Source organism: Mercurialis annua, linkage group LG7 (assembly GCF_937616625.2).
Source record: "Mercurialis annua linkage group LG7, ddMerAnnu1.2, whole genome shotgun sequence".
Taxonomy (NCBI): Eukaryota; Viridiplantae; Streptophyta; class Magnoliopsida; order Malpighiales; family Euphorbiaceae; genus Mercurialis; species Mercurialis annua.
Window position 1 is genome coordinate 1835391 of NC_065576.1, and position 22598 is coordinate 1857988.

The window sequence follows — 22598 nt, forward strand, 5'->3', positions numbered from 1 at the left end:
TAATGACCTGATATGAAATAGATAATTTACTCGTGTTAGTTAACAGATCTATTTACGAAAATAAAAATAAACTATCAATTCAAATAAAAACAAAAGATTAGGGGTGGAGATAACATAACACCACTAATAAGACACCTGAGAAGTTAATTTTTTGAAAAATTATCAATTTCCATTTACGCGCTCCCTTCCATTTACCTCTCTATCTCATCAATTCAAACTCCAATTCACATCTGAGAATTACAAGGAATGCGCAGCATACCAGACGACGCCGTTTTCTCTCACGATCCTCTCCTGCCATGGCTACTGTACCTATTTTTCTTCTCGCTGTCTCTCTGTGTTTGTGTATTTTTGCTTTTTCAGTTGCGTTCTATTTCGTTAGTAATTTGAATCGTGTGATGGATTTTTCAGGTCAATCAAGAAGGCACTTGATAACAAATCATACGGTGCAGATTTAAACAAGCTTTTATTGGAATGTATTTATACTTTCAAGCATAATGCACAGTATCGCAACGATCCTAGGTTTCTCAAGATTTGGATCCTTTATGTACATTTTTTCACTCTCTTTACTATTTTACTGCACTCATTTTTTGTTTGCTTTTATTTGGTAGCTGCAGTAGATTTTTAGTTATGGCATAATTGGTCTATGCCCTTTCCAATGAATAGAGTGGTTGTTACCGGGTTCCTGGCTATTATAGCCCGGAATTGTTAGGTATGTGTGGGCTTGCTGGGTGGTCCACATTCCAAAGTTTGATAGTCATCTTGCGCTTCAGCTCGGGGGGAGTGAGTCCTCGTCACCAAAGAAAATGAAAAACAGTGTTATTTTAAGGGTTTCTTAGTAAAAAAAAAAATTGAAGTTTCGTGTCCGAAATGTCAAGTGTTCGAAGTGTTTCTAAAACAAACACGTTTTCTGAATGAAGTGTCCATGCTACTTGGATCGCAGCTATTTACTTTCAGTTTTCAAGTATGGGAATTGGGTTAATAGAACTTAATTCTTATGATTGGAGCAAAATTTGGGAGTAATGGATTGTTTTTAGTAATTTTCCATAACTATTTTGCTATGGGCTTGTAAGTCTGTGCTAGAGATATGCTAGGTTAGGTTGATTTAGTTTGTAAACTATGATGTGGAGTGTGGAGCTAATGATTTGTTTATTTATTTTAATTACTTTTGCTGGGTATTGTAGTTGGAAGGCAATGAAAATTGTGAAAGTGTTTTCAAAGAAATGGAGGAGAACAATATATGTTGTGACTATTCATTGCTGTACGAACTTTATGCGGGATTGCTTGAAATAAAAGAGAATTGGGAGGAAGCACATAAGGTTTATCTGATTGGCATTTCAAGGTACTTTTGTATGGATTGTTCGTCTTTGAGGTGAAAGTGTTGCTTAATTTGGTGGTTGATGTGTTATAATAGAAAGTTGCGGTTATATTATTGGCGTTACAGGAAAGCTAAACCCCTTGAAAGTTTGAGGACTGCACATGCTTCATTTCTTGATCGGTTGTCTCACAGGATTAATGCTTGTTCACTTCAAAAGGTATGCAAACTGAGGGGTACAATGCCATGCTGTTGGCACAAAACATTTAATTGTTGAATTTTTTTTAGTATAATTTGATTTTGCATGGCTTATTAGGATTTATTATTTGTTATCCATGTTTTGTAGGTTGATGGCAGTGACTCCATTAGCTCAGGGAAATTAGATATTAATCCATGGTCCACATCCACCAGGGAAGAGCTATATAAGAAGATAAATGCCCAGATTATGAAATATGATGTAAGACAACTCTGTTATTTTTATTCTTAATAAGTGTAACTCTTCATGGTTCCATCTGATCAGCAGTTAGTATTCGGAGAGTTTTCTTCTTCTTTTAGGGATACCATCTGTATAAGAAAGCATATCCTGGAAAAGTGGACTTGTCTTCTCTAGGCAATGCGTCGAGGAATAAAGTTGTTAAGATAGGTAATTATCATTTTGTATCTGAATTTTAATCCTTACCTGACACTCTTTTATCTTTAAAAACTTGTGCAACTTTCATGCCTTAAATCAAGCCAATTTAACTGACAAATGAATCGGAAAAATTGTGTGTTTTGTTTGACTTTGTTAGAAACCATACGAGTAAATACTAAAATAAAATTCCTATATTTTCACAGGATTGTTGTAATTTCCATATGCGACATTTTCACCTGGAACAATGTTTTTGCCTTTTTGGTTTTAGCTACAAGTTATGAAATGATGAATAGATTCAACAACCCTGATGTATTCTTTTCTAGAAAATAGTAAATTTACTAGATTGTTCGATATGAATTACTGAGATTGCTTAATGGAGAGAAGGGGTGATCATTTCACATCTGTGTAATTTGAGCTTTTTAGGCAATAATACGCCTCCAACGGAATTGGCATTTACATATAATGTAAAAGCTGTAATTGTTCTGAGTACTATTTGTTTTAACTTCAAAACAAGGCATCTCTAATATCATAATTTGGATATTAAGAATTTTTTGATACATATCAATGTGTATGAAGATTCTAAGTTTAAAGATGCATTGATTTCATGCTGAGGTTCAATTGTTTGTTCCTCATAATTATTGTTATTATGTTACTTACAGGTGGAAAGCTTTACCAAATCAAGGGCTGTGCTGGTCAAGGTGGTTTTGCTAAAGTCTATAGAGCATTTGAAAACAGTAATCCGGATGAGGTTGTTGCACTAAAGGTAGTTATTTCCCTTCTCTCAATTAGGATTTCTGTTTTGAGTTCTCCGCCGGGTCTAATAGTAATAGCTTATATCTTACAGATCCAGAAGCCTCCATTTCCTTGGGAATTTTACGTGTATCGCCTTCTTGATCAACGAATCTCTGACGAGCAAGTAAGATATATTAATTCTTTGATTAATTTGCAGTGTCTCTTGGCTTTAATGTTCAATTTCCTTGATATTGCAACTCTATCAGAGGTCGAGTTTTGGTCTTGCTCACGGAATGCATGTCTATTCTGACTACAGCATACTTGTTTCTAACTACCTACCCCATGGGACATTCCATGTAAGTGTTTCATTAGGTGTATATATATCCTTACCCATCAGACAGTCAAATTACTTTAAGAATTGTGTGTCACCTTCTGCAGGATGTCATTAATTCTTATGTTGTTGTGGGCAAGCCTATGGAGGAGGTTTTATGCATTTATTACACCATAGAGATGCTCTACATTTTGGAGATTATACATGGTGCTGGCTTAATTCACGGTGACTTCAAGCCTGACAATTTGCTTCTTCGTTATTCCAGGTAATTCCTTACCATGGATTTGAACAAATTTTTTATTAATGTAATTTATTGATCAGTTCACAATCTAGAGATTCTTGTAACTTAGAAAGATGTTGACACTTGCAACTCAATCCATCTATATTATCTTTTAGAAGCGTAAATCTGCTGTTTTCCTAACAGTTAGAGCAGTTGCAATTTTGCAGAAACGTGATAGTAGAAAATTATGGCATCCCAAAGTGCAAACAGTTCTGATGACTGTCGTATGCAATTTTCACATAATCAATTTGTTATAAGCTCACAATCAAATGGTCTTGTCTCGCCTGAATAAACTAAGCTTTCATCATGATGAATTTTTTTATTGTGCGATAGAAATGATGGCTTAGACCCCACGCCAGCTCTCCTCCACCTCAATTCATCTTAAACCCTCATCTGCATTGGCATAATTTTATTTCAATCTTATCCTCAGGGTGCACAGATTCTTCGAAATCTTTAACATTTTTTCATTCTTTTCACCATTTACATCTGTCTTCTAATCTACTCCAGCCTTGCACTTCTCCCACTGTCATCAGTTCCCTGATTATCTGGCCTAAAGTTATAGTTAGTTCTTTGCCTGGGCATAATAGCAATTTGTGATATTAATAATGTGGCTTTTGACAGGGAAGATCTCACTGTAGATGGGTTTGAGAATAGAACTGGCCCTTGGGTTGATCAGGTTTGTTCACAGACATTAGTTTCATATTACTTTCTTGCAATTGTACTTATATTTTTCTTGTGCAGGGCCTATGCCTTGTTGATTGGGGAAAGGGAATAGACCTTCATCTCTTTCCAAATGACATTAAGTTTAAGGGAGACTGCCGGACTTCTGGCTTTCGCTGTATCGAAATGAAAGAAGACAGGCACTGGAAGTTTCAGGTTGGTGTCCTGTTAATGAAGCCAAATGGTCATGCTATTTTTATTTAGAGTCACTGTTCCTGATATATCGCCTATTTCCTACCAAAGTCATTTTATTTATTTTATAATCAGAAAATTCTTTATCAAAAATGTCCTCAGTGTCAATTTTACACATTGTGCTTCCAAAATAGCTGATTTATCGTCAATGCATAAAAAGAATGTCACACTGCTGGAAGCCTAAAAGAAACTTGACAAGGGAGCTGTAAAAGAAGCTCCTTCAAGATATAATATTCCCAGAAAAAAATCAAAAAGAACATGGTAAGGTGGCACTGACCTGGCAGTACGACGTGTCTTATTTTTTTTGTATCCATGGCATCCATGTCAGCTTTTTCGATGAAAATGTGTAAAATTGGCTGAACAACTTTTTCATTACATCCATTTAATTGTAATATATTTTTTGATTACAAAATATAATATGAAGACTATAGAGGGAAATAGGTGAAATATCAAGATGAAAATTATCCAGAGTTCAGCCTTACAGTCGCTGATGTTTTTATCTTTCGCTGTCAGGTGGACACTTATGGCCTTTGTGTAATTGCGCATATGATGCTACATAATTCCTACATGGAGGTTGAAAAGAAATCAACATCTGATGGTGGCTTTGTTTATCTACCAAAAACTCCTTTTAGAAGGTATATCAATTATCTCTTTTGCTTAACTCTCTATAGCTTACTTATTGCAATGTGCCAATCTTATAATTGCCCTAACTAAACTAATTAAAGGGTTAATCACAATTCGAATCACCAAATAAAATTCCGATCAATCGGTTTGCAATTCAAAATACAAACTTTTATTTTAATTGCAATTTGAATCTTCTATTAAAAAAATGATCAATTGGTGTTGATGTGAACTTATGAAGCCATCTTATCATGCCTTACCTTTTGAGGTTCGGGTATTTCACTAGGTCAAGTTGCAAAATGAAGTGCAGATAAAGTTTGCATTGAAATTGCAAAACACATTATTATTCATGATAGTATTTGCATTTAAGCTTTAATTAAATTTAAAGATTTCATGACATGAAACTAGCAACTCAAGCTTTTGAACCTTTCTTTATTCTTCTTTTTTTTTTTGTTGATATGTGTTTTGTTTGTAAAAATTGTCTTCAGATATTGGAACGTTGATCTATGGAAGGAACTCTTTACGAGGCTACTAAATAGTAGTAGCCTTGAGAATGACAAACAGTTACTGCAAGACTTAAAGGAACGGTTTCAGAATCACTTGTGTACTAATCATCAACTGTTAAAGAAGCTGAAAGACTTGCTGGCAAAGCAAAGGCTTTCCTTCTGTTCCGCTTAGCATACTCTCGACCATTCTTCCCCCAGATTATGAAGGTGAAATCTCTCACTTTCAAATGCATTCTTCATTTTTCCTTTTTCATTTTGGTTAATTACTATCACTGATATTAGATCAATATTACTGTTTTCCACCTGATTTTATTTTTTATTTTTATTTTGACCCCTTTTATCACGTACATGTCGGGAGTGTGCAAAAATTGAACCAAACTAAACAGAACCACCAAATTCGATTCGGTTCGATATTATAAAAAAATAGTTTTTTTGTTCAGTTCGGTTTTGGACATTGAAAAAACTTCGTTTAGTTTTAGTGGAAACCAAACCGAAAAATCTACAGAAATGACTAATTTGGTTCCTTCAGTTTAATTTTTTCTAATTCCTTGAAATTTCATTCCATTTTTTTTAAAGTAAAATTTTGATTTGGTTCGATTTGAACTAAATGCACACCCCTTACTTACAACGGTTTCAGTCAAAAGGAACTAAAATGTTTAGAGAAAATAGCCATTTTGAAAAATTGGATAAAAACTATTATTTCAGACATAAACTTAGGGTGATAGTAATTAACCCTTTACACTTTTAAACTTTTTGTTGATTATTTATACAATTCTATCTTCTTCAGAATTCACTCAATTGTGGTTTGCCTGAAGATATGAAACATGCACATATGTAAAGAGTGTTGTAGGCTTGTTGTATCCACCAAAAATTTCCAGAATATGTATAATTGTTTATTTTTCAATTGTTTAAATCTTCTAAAAATAGTCTCCTTCAGTTTGTATTTAGTTTTCAATTCTTTTTAGATGATTTCATTTTATTTCAGATTTGAGATTTTTTTCCTGAATTAATTTTATGCTCACATTTATTGCCTTTATATGTAGCAGTCTGTTACAGTTAGCTAATTAGCTGACTTTGTGAGGTCTTTAAATTGGAATTGCATCTCTGGTCTAGCCAATGCCGCTTCATAGACGGTTTGGGTTGTATAAATTTTCTAATTAATTTAATATAAGTAGGATAAATTTAATAGGCGTCTGAACTTCTCTACTTTTTATGTTTTTGGTGTCTGAACTTTTATTTATTTCGTATGAGTTTCAACTTTTTTAAAATATATTTTTTTATCCATTTTCTGATCACTATAGCACTAACAAGGCCAAAAATTATTTGTACATCTGTGGATACGATTTGTCATTTTAACATATATTGAAGTGCATCATTATACACACAATCGTTACTATTTAATAATATGACACATAAATTTTAGTAAAAATACGAGTTATTTATGTCCCCTAAAACACCGAAAAAGGTTAGAGATACTTTTTTTGATATATTCTAAAAACACTAGAAAGAAAAAGAAATAAAAATTTAGACACCAAAATAAAAAAATTGGAAAAGTTCAGATACCACTTGTGTAATCCATATATACGTGATTTGTTTTAATATATTTTTATTAATGCAGAGAGGTCATAAACCTCGTGTAGATGGTGGGCATATTCATATTTATCTGTTTTTTAGCAAAAAAGGTTCTCTGTTTGTTAGAATTGACGCATTGAATTACATCTTTTAGTTAAAATGCAGTGAGCTACTAAAGCACACAGGCCAGAGAAAAAAACAGCAGAAATGAAATCAGCCCCTATGGCTATAAGCAAATTGATTATTTCAAGTATAAAATTCTAAATAAAAATTCTAAATCTTTTAGGTCTCTATAAATAAATTTATTTTATAATTCATATATGTATCATAGATGAAATTTAATTGTTATTCTTTATATATATTTATAAATAAACACTTCAAAATTTTATATTTCTTGTGGATATTTATAAAATTTATTTATACCAACACTTCATAAAAATAAAAATTTCTTTCAGAAAAAGAAAATAGCACAAAATTATCCAAAAAACACCCTTAATTTTCCGAATGCGCTTGAAATCCAAAATTTCATCTTTAACTGAAAAAGTAATTAGTTTTTATTTTTACGTTGTCTTTAAATATATGATAAATGCATATCCGAGAACTAAGAAACAAACGATTTTAATATGTACTGGTATACAATGTGAAAACTTTTAGTTATAAAGTGGAACTTTTGTTGTAGTAGTATAAATAAAAAATGTATTCTTAAACTAACTAATAGATGTAAATAATTTTTATATATTTATCAAAAAAATGAAAAGTATTGTGGGCCTCCAGCAAGTAAGATGAGGCCCAAAAGCCCAAAATAAAGCTCTGGAGAACTAGTCATTCGGTCAATAAAGTCATCCATTGCTCAAACGAGTCAATGGCGGAGTGAAGTATTCGCAGCCATAATGATTTGAGAGCAAATGAGCAAGGTCAAAATGGTCATTTAGTGAAAAACCCTAAAAACTAAACCCGCCCGCCTTCACTATAAAGTTTAAGGTCCCTCATTTTCCCAATTTTCTCCCTACGTTTTGGAGAATTTTCTGACTCATCGGCGACCTCTCTGGTATTGTTTACTCACTTTGATCATGAATTATTCAGCTCCTGTCTGTTCATGTTGATGTCGTTTAGGTTTATTGCAGTCGTTTCATGTGTTCCAGTATTTTTGATCGAAATTTAAATTTTTTGTTCGGTTTAACTTAGTCGCTTAGATGTCTGTTTGCACTGTTCTCTTAGGTTACATCAGCACGGATACGGTGAAACAGTGTTATTTTAAGGTTTCGTATGTCAGAAATGTAGTAAGTGTCTGAAATGTTTCTGAAACGGGACACGTTAATTGAATGGAGAGTCTGTGCTACCTTTATATGTATTGTTTTTCATGATCCTTAATTGACAATCTATCTAGTATTTAGAATGGATGCGAGTTTTAGAAAAAAATTCTAATTAAACTCATGTGTAAATTGCTATTTTCGATGCTTTATATTTGATAATTTGATTGGTTTACTGCTTCTTTTGTGCCACTAGCTCTATGCTTTTAGTGGAATTGAACAGTTGTAGATAGAGTCATTGGTTGTATGAAATGATGTACTGGTTTTCCTGTTGATTTATGCCGCCTTAGTGGTTAAACTGGCAATACTTGAAGTCTAGGAAATTTGGCTTGTTACTGCAATTCCTTTGCTGATATGCTGTGTTGCTTTTGTATTGTTTGCAGGTCACCATCATAAGCTGTAAAAATGGAAGATGGATCATGGAATCCATCGGTTTTTCAAAAGATAAGTGGGCAGTCCTCGTTCGCCTCTAAGCTTTCGTCGAGCATGTACACCAGGAACTATAGCATGACTGGTTTATATGGAAGTGGTTGTCAAAGCCGTCTGCATCCTGGACTTCAGGGTACTAGTTTGGCAATTGGGTCATCCCTCTCGCCTGTCTTTGTACAAGCACCATCTGAGAAAGGTTTTACTGGCTTTATGATTGATTTCCTCATGGGAGGAGTCTCGGCTGCTGTCTCCAAGACTGCAGCTGCTCCTATTGAGCGAGTTAAACTACTGATTCAAAATCAGGATGAGATGATTAAGTCTGGACGACTGAGTGAACCATACAAGGGAATTAGTGACTGCTTTGCCAGAACCATGAAAGATGAGGGTGTTATTGCTCTTTGGAGAGGAAACACTGCTAATGTTATCAGATACTTCCCCACACAGGTCAGTTCCCTCTTCTAATTTGCTGTTTATGTGCTCTACTTATCTTTTTCTTTTCTTTATTGTTTTGCGCATTGTGTAGTATCAAAAATTTGCCATGCCCTATTGTCTGGAAATTATTTTTTACAGTGATTAGGTTGTAATGCAAGAATACCTATTACAATTTATATCTTTTGTTTCGAACAATGTGATATGACAAATATATTTGTAAAGTTGTACTCAAATATGTCCTTCCTGTTATCTTATGATCTCTACTTAATTAACATGTTGTTGTCTCTTTGACATGTCTGGATGAATCAGGCTTTAAACTTTGCATTCAAAGATTATTTCAAGAGGCTGTTCAACTTCAAGAAGGACAAAGATGGCTACTGGAAGTGGTTTGCTGGGAACTTAGCTTCTGGTGGAGCTGCTGGTGCTTCATCCCTTTTATTTGTTTACTCCTTGGATTATGCCCGAACACGTCTGGCCAACGATTCAAAGGCTGCCAAGAAGGGTGGTGAGAGGCAGTTTAATGGTTTAGTTGATGTCTACAAGAAGACCATTAAATCTGACGGAATTGCTGGACTTTATCGTGGTTTCAACATTTCCTGTGTTGGAATTATTGTGTATCGAGGGCTCTACTTTGGAATGTACGACTCTCTCAAACCTGTGGTTCTGACCGGGGATTTACAGGTATAATTTTTGCATATTGCACCTATTCTGAGGTCTGTCTTAAGGATTCTTTATACGGATAGGGATTTACGCAATGTGCTTAACAACCTCGCAACTAATCTGCATAAATTTTGGATTTTTTACTTTTACCTATTGATTACTGCTTTTATGAATTTCACCCTACTCACTATACCATTTGATTTGCAATGATGCCAAATCAAGGACATGCTATTATTGTTTGCTATACTGTTGTTATTTCTCCTGATGTGCTCAATGCTCTTTTGTTGGGGTTTTACAGGATAGCTTCTTAGCTAGTTTTTTACTCGGCTGGGGGATCACAATAGGTGCTGGATTGGCCTCATACCCAATTGATACAATACGTAGAAGGATGATGATGACTTCAGGAGAAGCTGTGAAGTACAAGAGCTCTTTTGATGCGTTCTCTCAGATTGTCAAGAAAGAAGGATCTAAATCCCTCTTCAAAGGAGCAGGTGCAAACATCCTCCGTGCTGTGGCTGGCGCTGGTGTGCTTGCAGGTTACGACAAGCTTCAGCTCATTGTCTTGGGAAAGAAATACGGATCCGGCGGCGGCTAATGTGTTATAGGTTTAGCAACGACTATGATGATGATGAAAGAGTGATGGCTTGTTTAGGTTTCTTTCGCAAAGTTTGAATAATTTTTGAAGGAACCATAGTTGTCCCAGTATTTAGGGAGTTTAATACAGAAAGTATAGCTTGTTCGAACACATTTTCAATTTTGAGTGGTTATTTTTCTCAGTATCTGCTGCTGTATGAGTATAACTAACTAGATAGTGTTCTTTTCCAATTGATTTTTCTTATAGATGTCACATCAACAGAGTTTCTGTTTTTGTACAGGAAAAGTTAGTTTCAAAGAAACTATCGGCAGAATGATCTTTTAGATCCCTTGAAATCTTAAATTTCAAGTAATGCTTAGAATTTGTCCTCAAAGTCCGAATCTGTCATTCTCCTGCTCCACTTCAAACAACTGTGAAAGCTACTCTTGAAAGGAGGCAAGTCCTTATCATATCCTCTTTTACTAAAATCGATGATTATTATAAATCGCTAGTTTAGGTCAAAATTGCGTATTTTTGCTATTCTTTCTGATTTTTAAGAGGAAAAGATATAGTATATTGGTGGTGTTCAAACCTTTTAAAATAGTATATCTGAGTTTAAATAGTGGTTTAAATAGTGTTTCAATTTTTTTAAATGCATATCAAATGAGTTTTTTAGCCATTTGCGACATGTGAACTACTAAAAAAGCCCTTATTGATTGGGAATTTTGTAACAACCTGCTAGCACAAATGGTGTGGTTAGACTCGAGACATTTGTAAGTCGTTTTATCTCATTATTGAAGGTTTAGTATCTTCCGTCAAAAAACAAACTACTAATAAAGCCTAAAATAAAATATAAATTGATTTTCAGTTTTGAGGCCAAATAAAAAAATGTATCATTTACAAAATAAAATGATTATTATTTTACTAATATGGCAGTAGAATTTAATGAAGCTATTTTTATTTTTTAGCACACTAATAATCAGAGAAGCACATATTTGTTACTTCTTATTTAAGAAGTTGAAATACTAATTTAAAAGAACTAAAAGTTAAGACATTTTAATAGAAGATTTAAAAAAGTTTACCCTTTTGAAAAATATTATTTTCCCTGAAGATGGTTTTAGTTTTCTAAAATTTAAATATTAGGAGGAAAATAATATTTTTAGAAGTATGAGGAAAATAGCAATTTGATTTAAATTGAGGAATTGATACTTAAAAGGCCTAATGTTTTAAAAAACCCCGACCTTTTAACCCCTTTTCAATCATACCCTGACGTTGCAAATTTGTCAATTTTACCCTATTTTGCATTTTTGTGTTTCAATTGTACCCTGAAAAATTAAATTAACGTATTTTGCGTTTGGAATTTTTTTTAAAACATTCTACATGTCTCACATATATTAATTGTATATTTTTAAAATTTATTTAAATTTAGTTAAATTAATTAAGAATTTAAATTAGTGTTAATTTGATTATGGTTTTTAGTTAGTTTTTAAAAATAAAGGACTTATTTGTACTTTTTTGAATAAAAAAGAATTTAATTTCATGTTTAAACTTAATTAATTGAATGATTTCATCATTTAAGTAAAACAATTAACAAAAATTTAAATATTGGGGTACAATTGAAAACGGAAAATTCAAAAGTGGGTAAAATTGACAAATTTTCAACGTCGGGGTAGAATTGAAAAAAAGTTTAAAGGTGAGAGGTTTTTGACTGATTAGGCCTACTTAAAAATCCATGTTATGAAGACATTAATCCCAAGTAGTAAGAAAGAAAACATAATGTAACATCATCGCCAAATCTTTGTCTGGTACAAATTCCATTATAAACCTTCAAAAGACGACACAAACTGCAAGGAACGAGAATAATCATGTGTTTAAGGTTAAATGTAACGGTTAACTGTCGTTGTATTGGTTGAAACTATTCTTTGAAATCTAATTTAAGCAACAAATTAAATCAATGTTTTCCATTTAACTTGACCAGCATTATGATTACCATAAAGACCAATCAAATTTGCTCCTTACATAAAGTAGTTGCACCAACTGATTTACACAACCTTAAACCAAATATGCCTTCATTTTTCTTCAATCCTATTCCTTTCCATGCCTTAATACTCCTCTTAATATTGAACCTGTCTTGCTTGTTTAGCAACATAGCTGCCAAACACGGCTCCTCCGATCATCATCGTCACCATAGCCCTCATAGTCGTCATTCTTCCGCTTCAAACCCGAGGCTGCAACGAGCTTATATCGCCCTTCGAGCATGGAAACGCGTGATCTACTCTGATCCTACCAACTTCACTTCCAACTGGGTTGGCAGTGAAGTGTGCAACTACCGAGGTGTTTATTGCGCGCAGGCTCTCGATGACCCGAAAATAAAAGTTGTTGCCGGAATAGACCTCAATCACTTGGATATAGCAGGGTTTCTCCCCGACGAAATAGGCCTCTTGACTGATGTGTCACTCATCCATTTGAATAGCAATAGATTCTGTGGTATAATACCACAAACTATAGCCAACCTTACACATCTCTACGAGCTCGATTTAAGTAACAACCGATTCGTTGGCGGTTTTCCCTCTCCTGTCCTCTCACTTCCTATGCTCGGGTACCTTGACCTTCGCTACAACGAGTTCGAAGGCACATTGCCTCCCGAGCTTTTCCAGAAGAAACTCGACGCAATATTCGTTAATAATAACAGATTCACTAATGTTATTCCGTCTTTCGTCACTGGAAGTACAGCTTCCGTGCTGGTAATAGCTAATAATAACTTTTCAGGTCCCCTGCCACCGAGCATCGCCAACTTCGCCGAAACTCTGGAGGAGCTTTTATTAGCTAATTCAAGTTTGACAGGGTGTTTGCCACCAGAAGTTGGTTATCTTTATAAACTGAGGCTATTAGATGTTAGCCATAACAAACTAGTTGGTCCTATACCGTATAGTCTCGCAGGGTTAGCTCATTTGGAGAGTCTCAATTTAGCTCACAATATGATGAGTGGAATTGTGTCTGAAGGAGTTTGTGTGCTGCCAAGTTTGTCTAATTTCACTTTCTCTGATAACTTCTTCTGCGAGGAACAAGGCGTATGCATGAACCTGACGTCTAAAGGCGTTGCTTTCGATGATCGTCAAAACTGTTTGCCGGAGAAGCTGTTCCAGAGAACCAAGAAAGAATGCAATTCGGTGCTCGAGCATCCCGTCGACTGCTTCGAGGAACACTATGTTGGTGAGGGCATGAGCGGAGGAGTTTTTGGCAGTTCAGCTCCGTTTAGTCAACCTGTTGCGCCTTCAGCCGCTCCTCTGATGCCACCATCTATCGCTCCGAGCTCTACGTAAGCGAACATTGTAAGATACTTGTAGTAAAATCAAAATAAGTTTCTGAGTGATCTTTGTAAATAAGTTTGATTAGAACATGGGTGTATATAATGCTTCAACGAAACTTCACAAACCTATCAAAATGAAGGCCAAACTGGATCGTATCTGTATCATTTTCTTACTAATTCTAGTTTTCTGAATCAGTGTGCAAAAATCAAATCAAACCCACAAATTTAGTTCAATTTGATTTGACATTATAAAATTTTCCATTTTTTCGGTTCAATTTGGAAGGAAAAAAATTTCAGTTCACTATAAACTAAATCAAATCAAAATCCAAACCAAATCAAAAGAACCGACGGTTGTGTTGGTCAGTTTATTTCAATTAAAATATTTTACATTCTTATAAATCAAATCACTTTTTCGAGAAATACAAGACATCTAAGTCATACAAGAGATTTATTCATTGACAAGAAAAGAAAAAACACGAGAAGAAGAATGTTGAAAGAGGATTGAATAACATGTGCAGATGGTTAAATTGGAAATAATCTTCATTGGTGCAGTTTGCATAGATGGTTAAATTGGAAATAATCTTCATTGGTGCAGTTTGCATGGAGTTAAAGATTAACAATATATACTACATTTTACAATTAATACAAAAGGTGTCAAATTACAAGTGGTTGCAGGCAGCCAGCACCAGTGAAACTTCCATGTTTATGCCTTTATCTTCCCTATATTTTTCTGAAGCTGTACCCAACCAAAATTTGGGTTCTTTTTGTCAACCTGAGAAGAAACAACAGCATGTCAATGAACAAAATCTGAATCATATATCAACAACATAGTTAGCACCACAAACCAGCATACAGTATGCCAAACCGAATAACCGAGCCGAAAAAATTGGTTCAGTTCAGTTTGACACTTAGATAAACAACTTTTTATTGCAAGAATCAGAGACTAAAAGCAGAGATCTTTGAAGGTTCGCAAAAGGTCATTACCGTAATTAGCAGTTGAGCGATGTCAATTAATCCTATGTAATATAAACAAAAACTGTCATTTCCCTAAGCTGGTGGCAGAGGACGCCGGCAAGTTGGGCATTCCATCTTGATATCCATCCACCTTTGTAAGCAACCAGAATGAAAAAAATGATCACATGGTGTAACCTGTCAGAAAAAAAAATGATTTAAAATTGTGAGTAGATAACATGAACATAAAGAGGGAGAAGAAAGAAGTACACAATTCCGATGATATACCATGCAATCGTTAGAACGCTGAGTGAGATCAATTGAAGTCATGCAAATAACACAGTCCGTCGTATGATTTGTATCCGGGTCGAACCTTCTATAGTAGCTATATTTCTCTGGTAGAATCTGACAGCAACAAAAGCAAAGTGTTATTTCCAGAAAACAAATTATAGCATTCATGATGCTCCCTGTAAGTTTATTGGACTTATTGCAAAACAGGGGGTTTAGCCATTGATAAGAGCATTGTTATGCAAAATAACTAAGTACACACACATGCACTAATGTGTGCATGTCGTATACATGCAAAAGTTTATCCGCAAGTAAACCGAACCAAACAATAAATTCAGTTCGGTTCGGTATTATAAAAAAAAACTGATTTTTCGATTCGGTTTGGTTTTCGACATAAAAATTTTCCGTTAAATTTTAGAGCAACGCAAACCAAAATAGCGGAACTAAAAAAATAAACCGAACCGACTAGTTTGGGATGGTTAGAATTTTTAAAATTTCTTGCATTTTTGATTCCCTTAAAAAAATTGATTCAGTTTGAACCGAATGCACTTCCCTATCTGCAAGCACGTCATGAATGAATGCAGGAAGTTAGTAATGGACATACATTCTGCATATTTTTCTCAAGACAAGCAACAAAAAGTTAATAAATGAACAAAATTCCAGAGAGAATTTGCAGTTATCGAATATATTAAATTGTCCAGGTTAAAAATAATACTTCAGAAGGTATTCCTGTGAAAATAGTTACATACGCCACATGTTGCTTAGGACATAATCCAATGCACTTACTGGATATGCTACAGAGTTAATAGGGTAGTTTGTGGATGCGCATGCGCCCATATGAGCATGTTAATAATAGTATTAGTCTCACCAGTTAAATCCGAGGGGAAAGAAAAGAAAATGATTTGGTACAAACACAGAAGAAAAATGACCAACCTGTCGAGGAATGAACCATCGAGACCCAAGATAATGTTGAAGAAGAAGGATTGACGCTTGCAGTCCCATAAACACACTCAAACATATGCACCAACTCTTGTCAGGATCAATGCGCATGAAGTTGTTAGGGCATCCAAATATATATAATGGGATAGCCAGCCGAGTAATTGTCATGCCTAAGATATAATGGGGGTGCAAAGGTTTTCTTGAATCCCGAATAACATTAGTGATTATTTGAGGTATCCAAAAAGAGTACATTAGGAACAGAATTGGTCGCAAAAAATTATGGAACTCGTACATAACCAGAATTCCACCCAAAAGGATCCCATCTGCAAGTTCAATTATCATAATTTTAGGCTACTAATTGCAATAGATATAAAAGAAACAGGATTGAGAACATAGACAATAATATTTCTATAGATCATTAAATGCACATAATTATCAATAATCAAAACATCTAAATCAAATAATTTCCATGAAACGGATTGGGAAATAGAATTACAAATGTATAGATCACTTACAAAAACGGCTATATAGAACTGAGAGCTCACGCCTCATTGTTTCCCAACCTTCACCACTACTCAAAGGTCTACTTGCTTTCCATATAGAAAGAAGATATCTCATCTCAAAAATTGAAAAAACTACGAACTTGAAAAAAGCAGCAGTAGCAAATGCATTAAACAACGATTCTGCACATAAAAGAGTGACAACATGTAAGATACAAAAAAAAAAACAGGAGAGAGAATACTTCACAAAAAAAAAAAGACAATGCAATAGGTGAACTCTGCATATATGCAGAATTAACAGCAGGACCGAGTTCTCCAAAAGCATATAAGAAATTATAGCATAGAAATGTTATGAGATGTGAATGCTATATATAGTTTTACTGTTCACCCAATTGTATTCTTTGCATGAACCATCTTCACTTTGACTTCAGACAGATTTGAGGACAGATTTTTGTTCATGACAGATTGATATTTCCTTACATGTGCATGACAATACACAGATAATTTAAACAAGCCTAGTGAATACTTTAAGCTTTTCTTCACAAACCACAAACATTAATGTTTTAACTATGTCTACTCATTGAAATTTTCTGGAAAAAAAAAACAGAAAATGCAACTGCTTAGAAAATGTTTATGCATAAACGATACGGGATGGATTTATTATATAATTCTCCCACAAACATTTTGTGGGAATCAGATGCTTTAGAAAATATTTAATACTTCACCACGTGACATAAGATACACAGATTTTAAGGAGGCAAAATACTCATAATTTTCTCAAAATGTAACTGTTTCCGCTTAAAGTTATGACTTATGAGGATTACCAACTAAAATTCCTGCTGTCAGATGTAAGAGGCAGAGATAAGCATCCATGATAGCCTGCTGCCCGATCATTAAGATGGAAACTTTAGCAGCTCCCTGATTTACAAAAATCAGAAGTTCACTTTTTCACTCATAATATATTAATTCAAGAGAACATAAGAATTATAACTTCTAATCTGAAATGGATTAAAATTTCATTTTTTTTTAATAATGGTCTAGATTGATGTTATTATTTCATTAAGAAAGGATTTTGATATAGAGTAGTCTTGTTTAAATATAAATTGTAAGCAACCATAAGAACATGCACATAAATTCACAGCAGAAGTACACTGTAATTGCCAATTGTCGAGCTGGGTCATTAAACTTCTAATGATATTTCTGTTAATAATTTATTCAACTAGAGGGGCATAAATCTTACTGATTGGGTGTTGCTGTGTTCCATCTGCCGAATCAACAAAAGAACTTGAAGGAAAGAGACCTGATGCAACTATGTTAAGGAATCCATCATGATAGATACTTCACAAAACATTAGTACCAATACCAAAGCAGAATGATATGTCAAGGATACAAAGGTGACCATCAATGTATAATTCACTGCTTTGTTATAGTACACTTCAATGTTGACAGAAGTAGCATTTAGAAGCAAGGGGGAGAAACAATCCCCATCATCATCAACAGAAGGACTCTGCATTAATCCTTCCAAGTGATAACGATCATGATCTCCGTCTATAAGAAACATAATAAATTAGTAAACAGCATGCACTTGATTATTGTTATAGTTGAACATAAAAATATTTTGATAACACATAAAATGGTAAGATTTCAAAACCACTATGGATAAGCCACAATCTCGTTAGTGAACAACATCACAACAGGAAAAAGGAGGGCACAAGAAGAATAGACAATAGCTCAGTTATGCATTTGAAATGAAATGCATACAGTTAAATGGTTAAATGCTACCAGTTCTTATATAAAGGAAAATAATATCATGAGAGAATTTAGTTTACCGCTTTGGCTGGATGAGACACGAGTGATTTGGGCTGCAATTTCAATATTACAATGTTTCTCCATCTCATAAATTGGTGCTGCCATAAGAAAACATAAAATCAGCTTCCCTATACTGTTAATTTTACCTTAAAGTGAAAGAAAAGTTCAAGAATTACAATTTTTTCTTCTCCATATTTTATCTCGTGGAGATTCTTGGAATACTTGAGATGAGAATGCTCCAAGCTGTTCAACAAAGTCGTAGGTTCGATTCAGAATCAACCATCAAGTACTAAAAATTTAAGACGATGACTATAAACTTTTGTTCATTGCATTTGTTTATGCTAATGCAATTACTCTTAACAAGTTGTAAAGCTCGGAGAATGTAGCCAAGGCTTGGTGCAGCATTCAGGACTGAAATCCAGCCAAAATCCAGCGCCTCCAGAACTATGAGCTCTAAAATATCATGAAGTATCATCCAACGCCAACTAAAGCATATTATCCAAATTGATTCCAATGTTCACAAACTATACTAATCTCCCTCTAACTAACAAGACAGATTCTCTGGTGAAATTTGTGATGAAAATGATAACCTAAGCCTGTTTGGGAATAAACTTAAGATTTCTTAAAAAATAAGAAACTATTCAACAAACATCTTCAAAATGAGTAGAGATCTTACCAAATGATATGGATTAGATAACATCAAATCTTCTTCTAGATTTAACTCTCCTTCTTTCCCACTGCCCATAAAGCATTAACTATGCAACATTAAGTATTGAAACAAAGCTACAAAACCAAGTCTACAAGAAATGGAGCAAGGAACTTATATGTAATGACTTAAATGCAACCAGAAAATGAAGACCGGCTATAAAACCAATTTATTTTTGCATTCCTAATCCGTCCATAATCCAGTCAGAGAAGGATCCACGAATTGAAAGAACAAAAGCTAAATTTCGCAATGAATATGCAACAGGAAAAAGGTTTTCAGAAAAAAAAAATGCAATGTGAAGTTGATATACTATCAATGATATTCACCTGTTAGCTACCATGCGAAGTTGTCTAAAGGGCCATATATAAACACCCTCCACCCTGATTTGTGCGCCGCCAACATTATGTGAATTGTCAAACACATCATGGAAAATAATAACACCCTGTTGTCAACACCATCATAAAGAAATATAACATATCTTAGAGAAGAAATGACCAGACTATTAATATGAATTAAAAAGGAATACTCTTAGTACAAATTTTTTATTGTTATAATATAAAGTCAGCAAATTCAGCCTTAACTATTGGTCTTTTAATCAAATGGACATGAATTCAAAGGCCGAGACAAAACAAGAGTCATAATGCAGTACCATTGGCTTATACTGTCAAAACAGAAAGCGCCAAAAACGAAGTGGAGCACCCAATCACACCAGGCTAGATTGAACTAATAAGTTGTTATATTGCACCTATGTGTTTGGTAAAAACATTGAATATAGACATGCAAATTGCATAGAATATTCCAAAGAGTCAGAATAATGAGGCCACACACATACACATTCACCATACTTATGCAACAAAAGATTTGGGGCAAACTGAGAAGTCATGTGATTGTGAACCGAAAATCCAAAATCACATAGAATTTTCAGCGAGTATCACTAGCACACGATTTAACCGAAGTTACGAACAAAAGATTTAGGCTAAACGAAAATGTCAGAATAAATGTGCAAAACCATTGAGCACCAGAACCAAAAATAAATACAGAATCATCTTATAAAACTTATTATGTTACGTTTGCACAAAAAAAATGATAGTTATCTACCTTTAGGCATTAAGTCACATAGAAATGATCTTTTTCAAGTACAGTATAGGTCCACAAGACTGGTAACAATTTGACAATTACTTTTTCATATGAATGTAATTGCTTGCAAATGTAGTGTCTCCTTATTGATTCAAATCTCTAGTTCTCAGCCTATCTATCTTTTATCATATCCTCTTTAGTACACTATTTAACCATAAAAGAACATGCAAAAAGACAGATACCAAAATGAGGGGAAAAAACCAAACCTGGACATAATGCACACCAGTTATTTTTGTTGGTGTGCTGACTAATTCAACGACAGATTCTCCATTGGATTTCCTGAAATCCGGAAACCTTGAAGAGCTATTTGTGGAATCTAGGAATTTCCAATTCCCTGTGATTCAGAAGTTCAAAAAAGATTTGATAAGAGCAGCATGAAAGATTACTCAATTTGATGCATTTTACCAAACAGGAAATTTCAAAATATCTTGCATGAATTCATTGAAGTAAGTAAATGAAATGAGTCAAACAATTTGTAAAGTTGCAACAAAGTTTATTTGAATTTGTCCACGACTTTCCTATATATGATATATCTAAGTAGAATCAAATGCCAGGCATTAGTCAAATTCAACAGTGCATCCCGGTATATCTCACAAATTACCAGTATTAATACCCCATATGCAGAGCAGCTATGAGGACTGGGTAACTAGAGTTCTTTTACTGCCAAGGAAAGAAAAGAAGTGCAGTCCAAGAATTTTGATATATCTAAATTTTTGACTCTCCTTTTTCTTTCTGTAGTATTTTCTCGTTCCCCCCCAATATTTTGTTGTGCAAATCCTATGGGTTATATAGCCTTACAGATTCTCTGTTGAAAGCATGCACATAAGGAATTTATGCTACATGTGTTCAACGTTGGACCAAGTACGAGAGTCACAAACCTCTGTAAGTTCCAGTTATATTCCATGCAGTAAATGGACCCAGATCATTTTCATCCTTTTTAACAATTAGCCACTGCAATAAGCAAATACCAATAACCATAAATCAGATTCAATCACATTAATGGTGCAATATACACGATAAATCTATGAAATCACTCTTTCTATGTCACTAATTGGAATGCACTGAAAGTGTGACATGGGTAGATTGCATTGTAGTAATCAGATATTAACATCTTATTCCAACAAAAAACGTTGTTGGTTAGAGCTCTAATGCCAGCCATGGACTTTTTAAATATTGACTTCATCTTTATCAAATAGCATTTGAGCATAAAATCTACATAACAGCATGCTTATAAACAGATTGCTCCTGGTGCTCCTTACCCATGAAGCAGCCAAAGAGACCCTAATAAAAGTTTAAACCAGTTCACTTAACTAGAAGCATCATATCCAGTGTGGGATTTTCTTATCGTTTTCTTCTCAATACTTTGAAGCCTGACCAAAGTACATCGAGAAATGTATATTTGGTTGCACTTATTTTAACTTGGCAACATGTAGAAAGCTCCTCACAAAACACATACTATGTGATCTCCTTATCGCAACATTAACTATCATCTTCTAATTTTTCTAGTTTCCTAAAATTTTAAAAATAAAATTATTTCGATAACTCAATGAAATATTGCACTATGCAGCTACTAAACTTGCCATTTCCCATTCTCATTCCCTCAATTAACCTAATCCTCACAATCCTCCACGAAAAGTAAGAAATTGCGAATAGTTTGACGAATTTAGCGAAAAATAGAGTTGCTCTTACTAGTCAACCCCCAACAGAACTTTACTCAGAAACACAAAAATGAAGTAACTTCAACAAAATTAAACACAAAATTGTCACCCAAAGCTAACCAAAAATCAAAAGTTAACATATTTCAATCAGAATCACAAAAGTTAAGCACACTTACAATACAGTACAATAACATAACAACATCAAAATTCCAGAAACTCACCTCATCCCCCCACGACCGAGCCCGCTCCTTCAAAGGTCTAACACCAGCCACAGGCTGCAGAATCATAAACCCAAACCATAACCCAAAAAAAACCTTAATCACAAAACCAAAATGTCTCCTTTTATCAAGAAAACCTAAAATTCCAGAGTCAACCATATCAAAAAAAAACCTTTATTTCAAACAACTCCACCAAAAAAACCCACTTCAATAATCAGAAATTCAATGCAAAAAGATACAAACTTTGAAGAGAAGAAATGGAGAAAGAAACAAACCAGGCCATTAAGAGAAGATTAATTAAGTAGAAGAAACAAAAGGGTTGCTTAGAAGTAGAGTAAAATTAAAAACAAATTGGAACTAACTAACAAACGACCTGAATTAGAAAGTGAGAGCTCAACGACTTAATTTAAGTGAATTAAGGAGTGATTATTAACTGATTAACTAAAAATAAAGTGATATTAGTAAGAATTATAAGGAAGGAGATGAAATTTGGAGATTAGATTACTAATTACAGAACAAAAAAGGGAATAATTGAGTAATATTAATGAAGAGAGTAGATTTAATTAAAGGGAGTAGTGGGATTGGTAGTAGTATTAGTAGTGGTTGAAAATTTGACAAATTCATATATATTGGCTGCTTTCTTCTTGTTTCTTCGGTAAAATGGAGGTCAATATAAGAGTTGTGTTCTGTTGGCCGGGTGGTCGGGATACGCGCGAGATGGGAGGTGACTGTCACACGCTTTTTATTTCTATTTTCTACTCAAAAAGTTTAAATATCCAA

At 34.1% G+C, this 22598-nt stretch overlaps 4 protein-coding genes across 6 annotated transcripts; 3 read left to right on the plus strand and 1 right to left on the minus strand.

Moving 5' to 3' along the window:
- The first annotated feature begins 118 nt into the window (after positions 1 to 118).
- Positions 119 to 6309, plus strand: LOC126654588 (mitotic checkpoint serine/threonine-protein kinase BUB1). Of its 3 annotated transcripts, XM_050348503.2 has the most exons (15): positions 119 to 305; positions 409 to 544; positions 1182 to 1339; positions 1442 to 1532; positions 1659 to 1769; positions 1868 to 1955; positions 2603 to 2706; positions 2788 to 2859; positions 2942 to 3031; positions 3114 to 3271; positions 3908 to 3962; positions 4028 to 4162; positions 4712 to 4833; positions 5308 to 5532; positions 6113 to 6309. In XM_050348503.2, exons 1-14 carry the CDS (start codon positions 247 to 249, stop codon positions 5495 to 5497), a joined length of 1569 nt encoding a protein of 522 aa, XP_050204460.1. In that variant the 5' UTR covers positions 119 to 246; the 3' UTR covers positions 5498 to 5532; positions 6113 to 6309. The 3 variants fall into 3 exon arrangements, with proteins under 3 accessions (XP_050204460.1, XP_050204461.1, XP_055959830.1); XM_050348504.2 differs by lacking the exons at positions 119 to 305; positions 409 to 544 and adding an exon at positions 823 to 961; XM_056103855.1 differs by lacking the exons at positions 119 to 305; positions 409 to 544 and adding an exon at positions 1014 to 1091.
- A 1465-nt stretch (positions 6310 to 7774) lies between these two features.
- Positions 7775 to 10507, plus strand: LOC126655957 (ADP,ATP carrier protein 3, mitochondrial). Its single transcript, XM_050350371.2, has 4 exons — positions 7775 to 7945; positions 8591 to 9080; positions 9378 to 9749; positions 10027 to 10507. The coding sequence occupies exons 2-4, from the start codon at positions 8613 to 8615 to the stop codon at positions 10321 to 10323; spliced, it is 1137 nt and encodes a 378-aa protein (XP_050206328.1). The 5' UTR covers positions 7775 to 7945; positions 8591 to 8612; the 3' UTR covers positions 10324 to 10507.
- A 1731-nt stretch (positions 10508 to 12238) lies between these two features.
- On the plus strand, positions 12239 to 13774 carry LOC126655017 (leucine-rich repeat extensin-like protein 4). The gene has a single exon (XM_050349020.2). The coding sequence runs from the start codon at positions 12285 to 12287 to the stop codon at positions 13623 to 13625; it is 1341 nt and encodes a 446-aa protein (XP_050204977.2). The 5' UTR covers positions 12239 to 12284; the 3' UTR covers positions 13626 to 13774.
- Positions 13775 to 14174: 400 nt separating this feature from the next.
- On the minus strand, positions 14175 to 22467 carry LOC126656271 (transmembrane E3 ubiquitin-protein ligase FLY2). The gene is made up of 15 exons (XM_050350790.2): positions 21822 to 22467; positions 20821 to 20893; positions 20149 to 20276; positions 19132 to 19247; positions 18776 to 18836; positions 18276 to 18342; positions 18120 to 18197; positions 17681 to 17838; positions 17531 to 17590; positions 17115 to 17208; positions 16306 to 16473; positions 15785 to 16113; positions 14852 to 14968; positions 14597 to 14761; positions 14175 to 14384 (listed from the first exon to the last, which is right to left on the minus strand). The coding sequence occupies exons 1-14, from the start codon at positions 21975 to 21977 to the stop codon at positions 14660 to 14662; spliced, it is 1707 nt and encodes a 568-aa protein (XP_050206747.1). The 5' UTR covers positions 21978 to 22467; the 3' UTR covers positions 14175 to 14384; positions 14597 to 14659.
- Between the last annotated feature and the right edge of the window lie 131 nt (positions 22468 to 22598).